The sequence below is a fragment of the Lissotriton helveticus genome, chromosome 7 (genome assembly GCF_964261635.1).
Source record: "Lissotriton helveticus chromosome 7, aLisHel1.1, whole genome shotgun sequence".
In the NCBI taxonomy this organism is placed as follows: domain Eukaryota; kingdom Metazoa; phylum Chordata; class Amphibia; order Caudata; family Salamandridae; genus Lissotriton; species Lissotriton helveticus.
Genome location: NC_136068.1, coordinates 1,464,788,047 through 1,464,807,461, shown reverse-complemented (window position 1 = coordinate 1,464,807,461; position 19,415 = coordinate 1,464,788,047). Strand labels below are relative to the sequence as shown.

At 44.2% G+C, this 19,415-nt stretch overlaps 1 protein-coding gene across 3 annotated transcripts in view; it reads left to right on the top strand.

Moving 5' to 3' along the window:
- LOC144770371 (serine/threonine-protein kinase SBK2-like) overlaps nucleotides 1-19,415 on the top strand; it is a 205,885-nt gene that overhangs the window by 172,565 nt on the left and 13,905 nt on the right. For all 3 annotated transcript variants that reach the window (XM_078654840.1, XM_078654839.1, XM_078654838.1), the window contains exon 3: nucleotides 13,498-13,700. In XM_078654840.1, coding sequence (XP_078510966.1) covers nucleotides 13,498-13,700 — 203 coding nt within the window. The remainder of the gene's footprint in view (nucleotides 1-13,497; nucleotides 13,701-19,415) is intronic.

The following is a 19,415-nucleotide window of genomic DNA, read 5'->3' as shown; positions in this document are numbered from 1 at the left end:
GAACCGAGTTCTGGGGCAGTACTAGATTTTCGAGATTCTTTTTCAACAACTGGTTGAAGATAGATGGGCTATCTGTGAACCCTTGTGGGATTCGACACCATGTTAAAACGCGATCTTCCATTTTAAAAGCGAAAAGATACCTGCTCTCTTCATCCAATGGGATTGAAAAGAAAGCCTGGCAAAGGTCTATCACTGTGAACCATTCTGCTTGACATGGTATTTGAAACAGTATCACTGATGGATTCGGTACCACGGGACAACATGAAACGACTATGTTGTTAATTTTTCGTAAATCCTGCACTATCCTGAACTTCCCACTAGGTTTCTGTAAACCCATAATCGGGGAGTTACAAGGACTACCCACGATTTCTTTCAGTATTCCCTGTTGTATCATTGACTCGATCACAGGTTTTATTCCTGCAATCGTTTCCTGGGACAATTTGTATTGAGGCGTTCTTGGAAACTCGGCATTTGGTTTTACCAGTATTTTTACCGGTTCTACCCCTTTAATCAATCCTATTTCTTCTCCTGTGAAATCCCATACCTCTGACGCTACTGTATCTCGTAAGTCTTGGGGAAGATCTTCTACTGTCAGAGTAGGATATAGTTCTACACAGGATTTTGAATTGGCTACCTTGAAAGTAGCATCATCGTCTGTAGTCTGTACCTCCACTCCTTGCGGGGTGCAGTATATTGTGCAATTCAATTTGCACAACAAATCCCTTCCTAACAGACATACCGGACTCGAGTCACAAACCACAAACTGATGCTCGTTCATATGGTTTCCTATCTTCACAGACACTGGTTCTGTCAAGGGACTAGTCATTCTTTTATTTGCGACTCCTACCACCTGAATTGTTTCCCCTGACATCGGCAAGTCTGGAACCACCGCTGATCTCAGAGTTGATCGAGTAGCTCCAGTATCCACTAAGAACGTTGTAGGACACCCTGCCACCTCTGCCTCAACAAATGGCCCTCTCTGATCCACCTCTAGGACTGCCCCGAGGGTACAGTCCCCTTCACTGCTCACACGTTGTCCTGTCAATGGATCAATGTAATAACACTTTTCTTCCTCGATAAAGAGAGGCATTTGTTTGAAGACCCTTCCCCCTGTCGATATTTTCGGTGGCTGTGGGAACTGGGCTCGTGGAGCCGAAGTCCCCCCTTTGACCCCCTTGCTTCCTGTAACTGATACCTTTGGAGCTGGAACTTCCTGAACCTGTTCTTCAACTTCTAACTCTCCATTTTCAGGGTTAAAGGATCACTCGCGTCGCCAATGTCCCACCTGGTGACACTGGTGGCACTTTGTCGTTTTCTTTAAAGTGGCAAAGTCTACCCTAGGTCTCTGACCTTCTTCATTATCCTTGCTCTGACCATTTGACTTCCGTCCCATTGTCCTCATTCCCTGTTTCTGCTGTCCGCCCTTCCCGGCTGACTGCATTTGCACCACCATCAATTTCTCCTTTAGATTCTTGGCTTTAGAATCTATTTCGTCACTACAGTATCTCGCATAACGTAGGATCTCGTCTAGTGGTTTGTTTTGCCAACAAATTAAATGTTGCTGAATCATCAAACAAATATCAGGTCTCAACCCCAAAACAAACTTAGACACAAACTGTCCTATATCTTTGGGATCCATTACATCGAGTCCACTGTATTGCTTGAATGTTTTCAACAACCTTTCATAAAACTCATGAACGGTCTCTTTCGGTTCTTGTCTCGTTCGGTCTATTTTCACCCAATCTATATCCTGTGGTGGTACCTTATCTTTCAACCAAGCTATTACCCTTTCATACTTTTGCATGACAATCTCAGACGGTCCATTAGTTCGAGCATCCCTCACTGGTTCAGTATTTGGCCATTCAACACTAGTCTTGCACGGGGTCCACAAATCAGATGGGACCACAATGTCAAACAACGTGTTCAAATCAATCCACAATACTTTCGAGTTCTTTACAAACCTTTCTACCTGCTTATACCACTCTACTGGATTGTCCCTTAACTTCGGAAATGAGTTGGTAAATGCAGCTAAGTCTCCTCTACTCCAGGGCACATGTACATAATTTCCGTTTGATATTTCTCGCAAAGGGAATGCCTCCATCTGCATTACCCTTCCCTCAGGGGTCATCACATTTGTACTTCGTCTAACTGTGCCCTTTTTTGACCACCTTTCTTCCCATTTGTCCAGTTCTCTCCACACTCTTATTCCTGATACCAATTCTCTTATGTGTGTTTTCAATCCGGTAGTCCTCTTCTCATCTAGGTCTTGGTCTGAGTATTGTAATCTGTGGTTACTCTGCAATGCCCTCGTCCTAGATAAATCTACAGCATACCTGTCTGCCAAATTAGTCAGTTTCTCATGAAACGCTCTAGCTCTTCTAGTAATATCCTTCGCTATGAACAGCAGCTCATCTTGTTCGTACAAATCGATCCTTTCTAAAGGCACCGTCCCTTCTATAATCTCATCTAGATCGGATTTCAGACTGGAGACATCAAGCCTTTTAACCTTTATCGCAGCCTTTAGTACCTCCGCTCCAGATGCTCCTTCCACATCCCTCCCGTCCCAGCTCCTAGTCCTGCGCCTAGGCACCGGTGAGTTAGCGGGAGTCCTCCCCTGTTCCCATCTCTCTAGATCCCATGCCTTTCCATCCTCTCGGGGTGGATGGTGAAATACTTCCTTGTTTCTCATTTTCCCGCCTTCCCCGTTCTGCCTGTTTTCTCTGGGTACATAGTAAGGCATTCCACTGCTCCCCTTTTCCTCACTATTTCCCTGCGATTCTTGATTACTCGAAGCATGGCGGGACCTATCACTGTTCTCTTTCCTCCAATGTTGGACGTCTTCCCCGAGTACATGATGAAGGCACCTAAACCTATTCTGGAAAGCCTGTACCATCTGATCTCCCCCTTTCTCCCAGAGACGGGACATCTCCTCACACTCTACACTCCTACTATTTTTCTCCTGCTGTTCCCTCTCATCCGTAGGACGTGTAACCCCCCTGTTCTCCTGACTTTGGCCTTCCCGACCCTGACTACTTTCGCTGGCCCCACAATGAGATACAGTCCCGTTACCCCTGGTTTCCCACTCTGGTTCTGTTCTTGTCCTGTTACTCTGGGTTACTGCGGACCCATCCCATTCCCTCGGATCAGCTCTTAATTCTGAATAGGGCCTAGGCCGCGGTCCCCTTAGATCCATTGGTCCTCTCGGACCTCCCTGTCCTACATTGGGACCGACAGTCGTGTCTAATGGGGTATTCCACGTTACCGATCCTGGCAATTGTTTCCATGCATTTGTCACATTATTCCTCCTTTCCATCTCAATCCTTTCTCTATCTGATCGCCTCTGTTCTTCCTCTCTATCTCTCTCAGGGTTATAGATCGATACTATGGGTCCTATGGTAACAGGCACTTGGAGAGCATCTGGCAATCCAGCAGACTCAACCCTTTCGGTGGTTGGCGTTTTCTGCACCACAAACCTTCCCACTACACTCTGTACAGTGTTGTTTTGAGGTATTTCTCCGCCTTTAATAGGTGTCCATTCCGATATAGGGAGTGGTGTATACCCCTCTATGGCATTCCCATCTTCCCTTGCGAGCCCCCTATCTTCTATCACCCCCACTCTCGGAGGTGGTCTATCCATTAACAATCTGTTTATCAGATTGTCTTCCGACTCGCTTTCCTCGTCTTCCTCCATGAGGTTTCCTCCTCCTGCCACCTCCCTCATCGGATACATTTTTTCCACCTCAATAGCCTGTACCCTCCACCGCTTTGCTTCCTCATCCCATTTAGAATCTCGCGCTGCTCTTACCGATCGCGTCAATCTTTGTTGACACCTGTTCAAATTCCTGTCGTGTGCCGCCCTAATCCATGCATTAAGGGCCTCAAACTGTGTAGGTCTAGGTGAGGGTTTCAATGAGGACATAGTTGCTTTTAGCCGATGTAACACCTCTAACTTAAACGTCCCGTACTTCGGGAACTGCATTTCCTCATTCCCTTCCGTAAGCTTATTCCAAGCCCCAATCCATAATATGGTATGCAGCCCCACATTCGTTCCCATATAATGAGCTGGTGTACCCTCCGGCGGAGCCTCTTCCCCGTAATAATGTTCACTTCTTTTTCTTTTAAAAATCCCTTTCAAACACTTAAAACACTTCATGATTTCTCTTTTCTCCGCGTTTGTTTACTTCCTGATGACAATCCACCAATCTCAGCGTGGTTCTCACTAACTGGCCTATCCGTACGCGGCTTCCCTCCGACGTCACTTTAACCGCCCAACCAGAGCGCGGCTCTAGCTAACGTCACACCAACCGCTCAATCACAGCGCGGCTCTAGCCGACGTCACCCGTCCCCCTTTGCAGCAGTTCCCCTCCTTTCTCAGCTCGTCTCCTCGGTCATGCTCGCGTCCCATTCATACTCTGAAAAATGATTACTTCCGTCCAAGCGATCACCTTTCTTGACTGTACGCCCACAGTCTTTTCTGTAGTTGTCACCTTAACTTGACGAAGTGTCTTTCCGATTACTTCCAGACAATCGCCTTCACTGATAGGTTTCTCACACACAGTAACTTTCGACCAGCGTCCGTTACTCATACGCTCACTCTTACACTCCCCCTATCTCGGTTCCACGGCGGTCAATGGTACCTCGTGACCTCCGTACTATGGTTGACAACTACCCTGGATGTTCGATACACCCAAAACCACTTAAGCTCTGGCCTGAACTTAAGATTTGCCAGTTCACCCGTTTACCAGGTTTACCGGTTCACCAGGTTGCGCGCGCTCACAACCTTCTCTCATTCACACTACAGGCATTCAACTCCGCAAGACATTATACAACACAAAACACCGCAATCTGTTCACGCATGACCCTTGTTATACTCACTCTCCTCCGATACTGCTGCTTTTCTCGCACCGTCTGCACCTTCGGCTCACGATTCTTCCGCTGCTCGTCTCTCGATGTCTAGGGGCCTTGGGATAAACTAACCTCTCTAGATTACCTTCCTCAAGAAGATAACCATCCTCTGCTACCAACTGTTAACGCGGGATTACTGGTTACTAGTTACCTTACCAGCTCCCAAACCAAGTCGACTGGATCGTTGGTACCTGTCATTGAGTAAAAGGCAATCTAACAATAGGTCAATCTATTAAGAACTTACACCACTCTAAATGACCACTGACCAGGATTAAGTTTAAAAGATTTAATATAAAGTCAAAGATAACTGAAGATACAAACTTCTCAAGATGAGATTCAAAAGATAAACTGGTATCACTATGAACATGAATTCTTTGAATAGTCTAAGTCTACAGAACAGAATAATGAGTACAAGCTCGAATATCATAAGCGTTGCCAAAATGGATACAAGTTGCAACCTCAAAGTCATTACAGAAAAGAAATTCAGGTTAGTCTGTCCCTACACTAGACTAAATGACATCCCTACTTAACAAGATCTTTACCCATCTAGGTGTCAGCCGTGGTGACTTCCTAAGAAGATCACGCACTTCTCTTTGTCTCTTCTCTGATAATGGGTCTCTCCTGATCAGCCTATCTGCCTACCCGTCTGCTTCCTTAGGCTCCCAAAATCATCTGCTCTGCTCTCCTCCCGGGTCGCTTTCCCTAATACCAAATCACATTTCTGATAGGAACGCCCCTTGGGACGCCCCTCACGTGGTACATCTTTGCGCGGTAAACTCCATGATGGTACTCTTCAAGACCCTCGTTAAAGTTGACCTTGGTTCCCAGACTTCTTCTCCAGAGCGCCGGTACCTCCTGAAATTCCTGGAGACTCCTACAGGCCTGCGCCAAGCGCCACTGAACAAGGCCCCTTTCATTCTAACTGATTAGGACCCTCGCACCTGCATACAGTTCGTCCTGCAGTGGGCCTCAAATTCCAGACTTTACCATATCTATAGGCTATAAAGCATACGTAGCTCTCAGTACTTGGCACCTCTCGACTCCTTCTCTAACGAGCATATGGCAGATCAAAAGAGATGACATTATCAGTTCTGCCTACTTGATTTACATGAAACGAGTCCCTGCACTCTAAACATTTAACTTGCATTTAAACAGTATTCTTAACTAACACATATTTCTAAAAGCAACACATCTATAAACCATATATTTCAATACTAAATTCGATAATACATTTTTGGAAGAACCACGTTAACCCCATCTCACATTATTTTAGCAGCACGTTTAGATTTGCTGTGAATTGCCCTGAGGCCTACACAAAGTAACTGGATTTCAAAGTTCCGTTCAACTCTGACATGATTCCTTTAACATGAGAACGTGAGGTTTTCATATTCATTCCAACATTTCTACATTAATCTCACACTGTTATGACTATTGTTACTCTACTTAAACACTCTATACGTTTCATTACTAAATATAAGACACTCTGTATATTTCACTTCTAGAAATAAAACACTCGTGTGCAAAAACATGTTTAAACTAACTACGTGCTTGTAAATATGGTGCACTTATACATTTTTTTCAGATTTGTGCTCTCTCATTCCCTTTCTAAAAGGTGAATGTCGAAGATGGCTCAATCAGCTGAAGTCAGGGTACGATGCCAAAGGAAATGGCAGCAGGGCCCAAAAGCCCAAAAGCATCACCGCAACTTCTCTAGTGCACTAACGCCGGGGCTCGACACCTGCCCACGAATACCCCGTCCAAATTGCCCTTAAAGGATTGCATCCACTCAAGTGTAGGGGCTTGGTGTAGGAAAAACTGTCAGACTTGACCTAAAGATTAGCAGACACCAGGGCTTCCCCAGATGGGTAATAGCTTCCTCCAAAAATAGATATCACGCAGCTTCGCATAATTGGTATCAATCACTACTTTAAAGGTCAAAACTCAGCTCACAATGCCAGTAATGATGACTTCACTGTGTGACTGTTAGAGTGGCTTTAGACCTTGATCGTGTAAGTTTTATCTGGCACTCTTAAGGTTTAGGGCGACTGATTTCGGGGTCACTGGTGGGGTCTTGTGGTGCCATAAAGATTAAACAAAACTTCAAATTGTAGAGTATTTTACCTTGTGTCTTTAAGTCCTCTGTTTCTGTTCTGTTTTCTTGAATGTTCTTTCCATGTAAATTGCAGTTCCTTTTAAAATGGTACTTATAGGCCCAAAACGTCACCAAAAATGTTGGATATAATGTAGAGTAGTCCTGTAGTTCCTTGTAAGTGGTTTACTCAGGTAAGGTGGTAAGATTAGAGTAAGAGGATAAAACCCCACCAGGAGCAGCCTCCTGCCACTCAGCCCTTCATCCATTGACAGTCTTACACACACAACATTCTAACAAGCTCTCACACCAAACATTCTAGGCTGAGCAGCAGGAATAAGTACAACAATTTATTTAAGTGACAAAGAAGAATACTGCTATGTAAAAGTGAGATCTGGAGAACCCATTATGAAGAAAATGCTGCTATGGTGACATTTAGTTTGCAACCCTCAGAAAAGGGTATCTGGAAAGCAACTCCGTTTGTGGAAATGTGATAGTGGGCCTCACCTCAAATGGGCCCCTCACCACTGGGCCTTCATTCGGAGGGGCCCACGCCTTCCACAGAGAGGCAGTGTTTTAAACGCACCTTTGCATTCAAAGTGCATGTTTCTTCCAGCGAGTCCTGTTTACTGTTACCTGTTGACATTACCAATGAGCCAGGGTTCGCGGAGACTCCGTCAGGAGTCGTAGAGGCTGGCGACTCCTAATACATGTCCATGACCCTAGCCTATCCCTAACCATTTCCCTCTCCCCAAATGAACTCAGTCCTAACCCTATCACAAACCCTAACATAGCAAGGGATAGGCATCATTTTCTCTAGTGTAAATATTTATAATTACCTCAAAATTACTTGCAAATATGCATAATTGTGTGAGACGCGTAATCCAGACGGATGTATGATGTTACAACGCGATCAAAATGATCGCGGTACATCACAACGCATCTTTTCCACGACTTGCGCTGTTGGGTGCTGGACTTAGGAATAGTAAGATTTACTATTCCAACTCCAGCCTACGTACAGTAGGGAAGGTGTTGGAATAGTAAATCTACTATTCCTTAGTCTAGAGCGCCCTCCGGCGACTTGCTTTGTAGAAGACGTGTCGTAATGGCACCGCGGTGTTTTGACCGCATTGTGAAGGATGTTTACCAATCCAGACTAGTTCAAAAGTTATACATTACTTGTCAGGATTCTTTTTTTTAAAAAGATGATTTGGGAGTTGCTGAATCTAAAGCTTGAAGCTATTTAAATGTGATGAAATCCCAATGAGGAAGGACTTCAAAGCAAGTAGTTTTACTGGAGCATAGTGAGGCTGATTGAGGAAGGATCAGTGCTGGGTGCAGGGGCTCAAAGTCTCAGGTTCCAACTAATGCTGCACAGATGTCTCAGTTTGTAGTTTAACCCTCTCTTGCAATTGCGACTCAATTTTGATGTGGCAGACTCTGCTTGAATAACGGGTAAACATTAAACATGGAGGTTTGCCAAGGCTCGAAGCGAGGTTGTAATAAAGGCCCCTGTGGCACAGGGGCCCCACAACACTTCAGGGGGGCTTTAATTTTCAGGGGGACCCAGTTGGGTGAATAGATATCTGAGGGATTCAGGGTCCCCTCAGTGTATTCTGCAGGGGGCCCCATCATTTTATGTTACACCATTGACTCGAAGTTTCATATCTTTATCATGATCCAATTTTTGATTTCTTCACAGCTCTACCATCCGTCCCTAGCTCCATTTAGCAGTCTCTCTTAGAAACAGATTATGGACTCAGGCTATTCTTAGTTCCCTCAACACTCATTATCCTCAGGACATGGGCCTGCTACACAAGGCAGCACATCCAGCAAGCACTCTCTTTTGAGTGAAGCAGCACTGAGGCTTCTTGAAGCCAGTTCCTCTCATAATGAGGGTTTTCAAGGAATGTGGACTAAGGGTCCCTCTACTCCACACAAAGAATATGTGAGGCATACTTTCAGCTTGGAAATATTTAAAGTAAGGATGCTTTGGGCCAGAAATGTGAATGCCACTATCTAAATTCAGGCAAAATATGTATTTACTGATATAAACAGTAGTCATAAAGAAAATATAAGTTCATCATTAGTTATTTCAGAGCAAATGAAGCATGAGGAATACTACAAAAAGTTGGAATTCCTCATACTGACAATGCACCTTAGTGTTTTCTGTCAGCTGCCTATTGGGAAACCCCTATAATATGGAGCAAAACTGGGTCACACAGTGCAGACATAAGTAAGATAACATTTAAACTAATACTAGATACTTTATAGCATAGAGATCACATACGAAACACTGATAATGGGTAATGAAAAACCTTCAGCATAATGACTCTCCATGCTGTGGATTAATAATGAGCAAGTGACCTCCACTCATTATAAACTGCTTACAACCCAGTACTCTTTGTATGTAAGGCTATGAAAAATACAACAGTTGGCACATGGGCACTTAGCCTGCCATTTGACTTTGGCCTCTAGTTCCTTCTTGTTCTAGCCTGTTCCAGTGACACCGCCACTGTCCGGGTTTTCCAGCCTCTGTTTTCCTGCTTGCTGTTCTTCCTGCCAACAGAGGTCCCACCCACTACAGGACCTACCTAATTCAGGCCGCATGGTAACCGCGCCGCAAACCCTTGCAGTGGATGTTTCTCTGGCACACCAAAGGTAAGCACATCTGTGCCCACCGCACCTGGACCACACCTAGTGCCATGCCTCCTTGCTTTCCCGCTCACCGCAGATACACCATCACTGAGCTCAACCCCGGATGCCGCAACAAACAGTGCCACTGAGCAAAATCACACTCCACAGTAGGACCTTTCACAAGCACCAACTGCCACAGCACACACCCTCCCACCAACCAGCACCACCCCGAACACATCACAGACACCACATGAACAAAAACACCAACTTGCATGCACCCTTCTCAACGCTGTGCAATCACAACATAGAGATTTGGGACCTCATCTCAACTCTCAAACCCATCATCCTCTTCCTCCATGAGACCTAGCTCAACCCCACTTCTGCACCCGACATCACCACCACAATACTCACAGGATACAAGTTCACCCACTGTGACATCCTCAAGAAACCTAGTGGAGGAATCGCCATCATACACAATGACTTCAAACAATGCACTACCACAAATTATGACATAATGCCATCCATGGAACACCTCAGCTTCAGATTCCAAACAGAGAGCAAAAGCACCATCCGGGGCATTCTTACCTACTGTCCTCCAGGAGCACGTCCAACCTTCTGCAACCTCATTGCCGACTTCATCACCCCCCTCACCATAGACTCCAACAACTGCATTTTCCTTGGTGACTTCAACTTTTAGCTTGACGCCCACAATGACACCAACACTACCAATCCTCCTCAACAGCATGAACAGCATTATACCCCAAGCACACCTCAGGTCACACTAGATCCTATCTTCACCTCCAGTGACCACATCAGGTGCAACCACACCATGAAACTTACCTGGACTGATCAGTCCACAGTCCACTTGAATATCACCAGCTCACGGACCTCCGCCCCTAGTCTGCCAAATGCCCCCCACCACAGCTAGAGCAAAGTCACAAATGACGCATGGATCAATGCCCTCAACAACACCCACCCCATCTCCTCCAACAACCTAGGCAGACCGATTTCCCTACTCCCGTTCCCAGCCAAAGTATTAGAAAAATCCATCAACCAACATCTCTCCTCACATCTGGAATGGAACTTCCTACTCAACTCAGCCCAATCTGGATTATGCAGCAGCCACAAAACTGAGACAGCCCTCATTACAGCTACTGACAAAACACAAGTCTTACTTGGCTGAGGAGACCTGTTGCTGTGATCCTATTAGACCTCTCAACAACTTTCAATATGGTCTCCCACCATACACTTATCACAAGGCTGCACAATATAGGTATCCAAGGACCCGCTCTCAGATGGATCACAGTTTTCCTCAACAGAACAATGCAAGAAGTCTGCCTTTCCCCCTTCACCTTCTAACCCAAGGAAGTTGTCTGTGGAGAACAAAAAGGATCCTTGCTCAGTCCCATCCTCTTCAATACTTATATGAATATAGCATCATCAAAACCCACAGACTCAACATTTTATGTGACACTGATGACACACAACTCATCCTTTCCCTCTCCGAAGACACCACCAAGACAAACTTCCATAACTGCAAAATAGATGTTGCCAACTGGATAAATCCCTGGAGGAGGACAACTGCTTGAAGCACAGACAAGACAGAGGTACTGATTTTCAGAAAGAAAATTTCCTCATGAGATGCATCCTGATGGCTCTCAGAATTCAGACCTTCTCCTACCCCCACTCACCATACTGGGAACCTAGACATCATTCTGGACAAAAAGGCTAACCATGATGACTCAGATCAACGGCGTCTCCTCCGCCTGCTTCTTTATCCTCTGTATGCTTTGTAAGATGTTCAAATGGCTACCCCAAAGCTCAAGACGTACCATCACTGAGGCCCTCATCTCTAGCCGATTGGACTACGGCAACAATCTCTGCACAGGGATCACAGCTCACCTCCTCCAATAAATACAGACCATACAGAACGTCGCAACCAGTCTCGTCCAGGATCTCCCTAGATGAACCCACATCGCCCCTACCTCTGGGAACTCCACTGGCTACCTGTACAGAAAAGATGTCAGTTCAAGCTCCTGACTCATGCATACAAGTCCCTACACAACTGTGGACCCACCAACTTGAACCACCTCCTGAACCTCCATCAGCCCACCAGACACCTCCGCTCTGTGTCCCTTTCTCTAACTCTCAGCCCCTGCATCCGACGTAGCAGATATGGAGGTTGTTCCTTCTCCTCCTACCTAGCAGTAAAGACATGCAATGAGATCCCCATTCACCTACGGACCTCTCCATTAGGGGTGGGCGGAATTTGCCATGTTCACTCTGTGGTATACTGTGGAGTTACATAAAAACTCACTGCTAGCACTGATTTTTAGCACGAGGAGCTTGTTCCATGCCGTAAAATCATTGCGAACTGTACCATACAGCATGCCAGATGGCGCTGCTTTTTTGCTACTTCTCCAGTAGATTTTCTACTCAATTGGAAGCTTTCTGACTGTGAATGATCACGACCGCTCGCAACCATTTGTGACCACCCGCTTTGAGAATATCTCACTGGGTGCCCTCCTAGCACCCGAAGATCATGCAAGAGAACACCAATTCCTGCTCGAGTTCGCCAACTTAATGTTGGCGAGCCATGCATGAAAAAAAATTCCACCACTCTGCGGTTGGCAGTGTATTGCCGATACTCCACGTTTCAAGCATAATGCGGAGTGGCAAAACTCCATGAACTCCGCGGATGGAGAGGAATTTGTGACCACTCCTTCTCCCCATCTCTTCCAGAGTTCCAATGGTCCCTGAAGATATAGCTATTCGGCTAATCAACTGGACCCTGCTAGCACCTGGATACCCTCACGGGTGACAAGAAGCACTCTACAAATCTTCTGATTGATTGATTTCATACCATAGAAGGTCATAGGTATGGGAGACAGAGTCAAATAATCCTCCCGCAATTTGTCTATCGACCCCAAAACACACATAATGACCGTATTCACAAATAAAAACTCGTATATGTACTTTGAGAGATTTACATCTTTGCCGGAGTGTACATCTGTGTTTTTTTTCTGTCCGCTAACATTCACAGATGTATGACTAGAAAGTTACTTAAGTCAGGAGCAGGAATCAAAGGTGTACACTGATAATGCCACATGTCATCTCTTGGAGAGACTTTTTCCCTGTGTATGGAATTCTACATTGCACAGAATTTAGCACCGAAGCAGTGGACTCAATGTGCAAATGTGCATTTTTTATTCTATGCCGAAAACATTTTTCTCTGTGGAAAAAGCTCTCACCCTACATCCTAACCAAATATATGGCTGATTGCTTTCCCTCTCCATCGTATGAAGGGAGTCACTCCAGCCCGTAGTTGAAATACATATCCAACCATTTGCAGGATGCAAATGCCCACAAACATATATGTTTGTAGGTATTCCACAAACTATGTCTTAGAATACCTCTTTAGCAAATTTTACTGTTTTGGATTGCTGTGCACTTGTGTTGGAGAAATCTGGAGTAGTAGATGAACTTACTCCTACAATGAATCTTTTTGTGAATTCCTGTCAGTGATAAATGAGTTATTTTTGGCAATAAATTGACAGTCAAAAATGCCTTTGTTCAAGGAGGTGAAGTCACCTCTGACTTCCTCTTTGCTTTGTGACTCAAATGGCACGCACGTGCATTGCAACTACCAGTAGAAAATGTAGGTCACGATGCACATACATACATTGGAGGTGGGCTTTAGCCATTTGTAAATCCTACAGTATTTATCAGAGGTACCCTTCTGTTTGGTGGACACCAAGACATGATGTTAACGATACCTGTACTAAGAACTTTTCGTTTCTTGTTTGCCAAACTATACCTTTTAGACTTCTGCACAAGTAACTATCTCTGTCTCTCTGATTTTCAAGGTACGCCCATGGCACTGAAGCTTCTTTCAAAGACCAGCACCAAGCGCTACAACTTCCTGTACGAGTACTGCGTGGCGCTCTACCTCTCTACACACCCCAACATCATCAGCATGTTTGGTATTGCCTTTGAGTCCATTGATCATTATGGTTTCCTGTATGAAGCAGCCCTCCAGCGCGACCTGATCTCCATCATCAAACCCAGGGTGAGGTCTGATGCAGTACACTAGCAGGCATAATATGCAGTAAAGTCGCACATGAGGTATCCTTGTTTCAGAACTCTGAAGACTGGACGCTCTAACTGAGTGGTTGTGAAAAGGTTTTGAGCTGAGCAGTTGTGGACTGACCACCAGGTGTTAGAAGCAATTCTCAATAGAAAGAGTTTCGTCTATCTTCACAGTCCTTTATTATTAACTACACCTCTTGACTCGATAATAGCAATAGCCTGTATTTAGGAATTACATGGTAATGCCGGTGCTATCTATAACAAGCAGAAGAGGCAGCATCCAATCACTGATTGGCTTACACTTGCTGCCAGGAGCGCAGCCAATGCAGTTATAGGTCCAATGCAATCTCTTGGATTTCTGCCTCTCTTTGTCCTAGGTTGTACATGACACAGTCCTGATCACTTATGACCACTGCCTACCCCCACCTCTTCACACTGAGACTGCTAGAAGGAAATGTGTTAGTCTGGCAGCTTCATGAAGCATAGACAAGCAGACAAGAGGCCAGCTCAGTGGCATTTGTGTGCTCAGTAGACCAATCCCAACACAAAACAGGAACTGGGGCTTGGCCAATTTAAAATATTGGGCCCAGTTTTCAGCCTGATGTCAAATATATAAATTATAGCCCACTTAGTCTATTAGTGGTGATGGAAACACATGTCATGTTTTAAGGATCAGGAAGTTAGAGCTGTTTCTTTAGGGAAATGGGAACCAGAGTACTTTGATTATCCTATGAAATTGCTAACATGAGGAAAACACTGCAACAGCTGGACAATGGGGAGAACGCTAAAGCTGGAAATTTTCAGAGAGAGGTTTTCTGCAAACCTAACCATGATGCTATGGAATATTGTCAGTAAGGGTAAGAAAGTGAACACTTAGCAGTGAAGAAGCAGAGAACTGTAAAAGTGAATGGCTGGGGGTTGGGGATGGAAGGGTCTCGGAGTACTTACTCCTCTCAGGGTCATTGTTCACATAGCATCTGAGGGGATATTTTTGCTGTAGAAAATAACTCATTATGTATTTCCTGAAGAACTGTGTTTTTTGGATTACATTTCCACAGCTGTTGCTTTCATATAGTGCTTATTAACAGTGGTTTAGAGCACATACTGCAACAAACAACAAAGTGATCGAGGGAGTATGTGAGTTATTCTCAGTCACTGGTGATCCCCCGGGCCGCACTCCAGTCCATTTTGTTTCACCCAGCATGCCACACTCAGCAGAGACAAGTCATATCAAAATTAGGCTTAGTCCTGCTCCAATAGGAACTGTCCAGGCTTAATGGCCAGGAAAGATTGCTTCCTTGTGGTAACACAGCCAACCCCAGAGTGTTTTCATCAGTGAGGTGCAGTTTGAGTACTATGGCCCAAAGAGCATTGGATCCACATTTGGGAATACCCCTTACAGTTAGGGTATATGTTGCAACCAACAAACAAGGCCGAAACTGGTCTGTAGTTGCAAAGAAAGGTGGACTGAAATGTGACCTGAGAAAGTACCTGTGGCTGAGGTAATACATGTAAGCATTCCACACATTTGCTTTTCTAGGTTAACGGATGTGTTGTATTATAGACTTCAGATCCTACTCAGAAGGATGAAAAGCTAATCAGGCCTTCCAGTGTTTGGTTGTTCTACTTCCGGCCAAGGAAATTAGCTCCTCGCTGAGGTGGTCTTTGGTGCCTCTAATCTCAATTTTCTCCAAATGGCGAAACTGGTTTTGTTTAGAATAATAGCCTTTTCTTAGTCACCTTGGTGCTTTAACTTGGAGTCCTGCCAGTACTTCAGTGAATCACAGCTTGGCTCTTCCATTAATCCCTATAATCGAAAGTCAGTAAAAGTGGAATGTAGGCTAGAGTTGCCTCAATATTGGTTTTACCCAATGACCAAGTCCCCTCTCCCTACTTTGGTATGATCGACTTCCTGTAGCTATAAATCAATGTGGAAAGGATCACTGGTCCTGCATAACCAAGGTCTGCAGGTGGATCGGTAGGTGTCTCCCAAATAAAAGCCCCTCATACACGTGTTTTTTCAGAGTCGTGTAGCGGTATATGATGTGTCCCCGCTTCTTGTAACACGTGTCGTGCGTAATCCTTGGGTCAGTTTTTGTTTGCACCCTCCGCCAGGAGGTTGTACCATTGGTTAAAACAGTAGTGATGGTGAATAAGTGAAATAGTGCTATGAAGGTGTTCTAAAATATCCGGACAGCCAGAGGTTCAACTTTAATATTTCTGGATTCGGGTAGAAGGTTAAGGCGTGTCGCTATGGAATTATTTAGGAATTCTAGCGCACTAATCTTGTGAGGTTAAAAGTGGTCGACATGTTTCAGCCTTATCTGCCTGTTGGTCAGTCGGCTTTCCTCAGGACCATAAAGTGATTAAGTGAAAAATAAAAAAAATAAAAAGGTAAATTTGTAACCTGATTCGTTTTGTGGTAGTAGGTCACATTGTACCTGTAGTAAGAGAAAAGGGAGATAGTGCAACCACATTTGTAGCGAATAAGTGGGAAAAGACACTTCAGCAATGTACAATGACATAGAGACACAGTTGTGAATTATGAAGCATATTATTAAAAAAAACATATAATTAAAAGCGAGTTGTGCAATACTAGACTCAGAGTCACATTCACATTAAGCGTCAACTAACTCATTCTCAAAATTCTATGCGGAATATTGTGATGTATAAATCCCAAAGTCGTATTTAGGCGTCATGAGATCATTTCTTTACAGTGCCCTGATATTAAAAGCGCTATTTACTTTAAGGCGCAATTTCATTGTTACATTACCATGACGTCAAAGGCGCTTATCAATTTTACTGTGTCATCACGATTATCTTAGACATTGGTATAACGATGTAATACCTGTTCGAGTATGGACTCTTGCTATTATTTCAAAGTACATGCATTCGTTATTAGACGGTACCAAGCACTCGTTCTACATGTATTCTAAAAATCGAACATGTGCATACTGCCACAAAGCGTGGGAGAGGAAACTACCGCCATAGGAGGGGGAATAGGAGAGGACAGAATAACTTCTGGAGACCACCATACTTTCAAAATGGAGGCCCAAATATGCCTTTCCTCCCTTTTAACCCACAATTCCAAGGATGGCCTAATCCTTATTTTGAAGTACCCATGAACCATCAAATGCAACAAGGGGGCCATAACTACCAACAAGGACGTCCTTTTTTAGGGAATGGCCAGTCCAACCGCCGGTCCCGACAAAAAGGGATAACCTGGTCCGACCAAACAAGACAAGTCGAAACCTGGAGTGTAACGAAGGCCAAGACGGGATCGGGCGCAACAACCTCGTCGTCAACTTGACTGACAGAATCCTAACTAAGGATCAACTCAGCGTCCTGAATAAAGGACTTGGGTATGTCCCCACTCCAAGAACTGACATCTTCAAAACAAAATGCGAGCTCGCAGCCTTTTGCCGTACCCTGAAACTAAAAGCCTTTTTTAAAGACAACCAACAATTGACACAAGAAGGAGATACAACACTGAGGAATAAATCGACATTCTGCCCCCTCAACTCACAGGTCCCAATTGAAATATGCACCTTTGAACAGGCAATTATGAAGGAAATTGACCTATTGCATAATCAACCACAGAAACCTTTTCAAAATATCACCAAGGCGGAACAACTGGCTCTCACTGAACTCAAGAACGATAGAGAAATCAGAATCAAACCGGCGGACAAAGGAGGAGGAGTAGTCTTATTAACAACAGCTGGATATGACAAACAATGTATGGACCTCCTTGCAGATACAAAATTTTATGAGGTTCTAACAAGAGACCCAACTGCCCGTTTACAAAGAACAATATCCATGATGGTGGAAGAAGCGGAAGCCAACAATTGGGTGTCCAAAAAGGAGGCAGAATATCTGGAAGTAAAAACACCAGTAACACCATACTTCTACTCCTTACCAAAAACGCATAAAGGCAAAATGCCACCACCAGGGAGACCAATTGTGTCCGGAATCAATTCAATTTTGGAACCACTGTCAGAATTTGCAGACCAATATTTAAGACCATTGGTCCAAAAGACACCCACCTATCTGAAGGATACAAGAGACCTCCTAAACATGTTACAAAACTTTGAGTACTCGGAAGGAACAATGCTCTTAGTGGGCTTAGATGTAGAGAGTCTCTACACTAGTTTGCCACAACAAAAAACACTAGACACTCTTGAAACAATTCTCTTTAACATTGACTGGCCAAACAAAACCCCCAAACATTTTGTTTTGGAGTGCTGTAGATTAGCTCTAATGGAAAACTTCTTCAAGTACAAAGACACCCTCTTCCTTCAACGCCATGGAGTATCAATGGGCAGTACATTTGCCCCAAGTGTGGCGGGGTTGTACGTTAGCACCTTTGAACGCACCTTCGTTCAGAATGAGAACAATCCCTTTCTTCATCATATTCTCTTTTGGAAGAGATATATAGATGATATCTTTTTAATTTGGAAGGGTGATAAGGAAACTTTGACGGACTTTCATCGCTGGCTTAATACCCAAGATGAATGCTTGAAATTTACATACACTGCCAATGAAAGTACTTTAGATTTTTTAGACATTACCATCTTTTCTAAAGACAATACTTTGCACACCCGTACTTTCTTTAAACCGACGGCCAAGAATAGCCTGCTATCTTTTCAAAGCTTTCATCCAAGACCCTTACGGGAAAATCTCCCGTACAGCCAATTCCTTCGCTTGAGGAGAAATTGCAGCTTAATTACTGACTACAAAAGTCAAGCGAATGACCTATGTGACAAACTACTGGTTCGTCAATATCCAAAGAAGGTGATCAACACATGCAAGAAACGTGCCCGCAACCAACCAAGAGAAGCACTCCTAGAGACGTGTGCTAAATTGAAGGAAGATAGGATCACATGTGTAACTACTTATAGCCCAGTCACCAACCAAGTGAAGAAAATAATCAACAGAAACTGGAGAATAGTAACATCTCACAATCTGAATTGGCAAAAACCGATGTTTGCCAACAAGAGAAGCCGCAACCTCAAGGACTTGCTGGTGCACACGAGACCCCCACCTAAGAAAAAGAAAGACACACCTGGACTGTGGAATAACAGCCCAGTTACAGGCCATTACCCATGTGGAAACTGCACAGTTTGTGACACTACAAAACCCCCAACTTCAATTGGAAATTAAAAAGACATACGAACTGCAACACAAGCCATGTCATTTACATGATAACTTGCCCGTGTCAAATGAGATATATTGGCATGACCTGTCGTAAAGCAAAACAAAGACTTTGCGAACACCGCAGCAATGTGAACTGTAAAAAAACAACCACAAAAATGTCAACTCACTACAAAGAATCTGGGCACTCTGTGAATGACCTACAGTGGGTCATCCTGGAAACCCTTGAAACTGTGGACAGGAATGCAGCTAAAATTTTAATTGAAAAAGAGCAACGTTGGGTGCACAGACTTAAGACAGACAGTGAGGGCCTGAATGATGCCGTTCCGTGGTTATGTCTTAACAAATAATTGATATTTTGCCTGAATTACGAATTTTCTAACGTTCTTTAACTATGAGAAAATTCAGAATGAGCGCCTAAAGAGTACATTCTCATAAACTCCATTTGTCATCTTTTTCCAAGCTAGAAATGATTACAATTCTCATCTGAAAATTAGGTATAACAATTTAGTACAACTAATAAGTACAAACACTCGAGTAACTC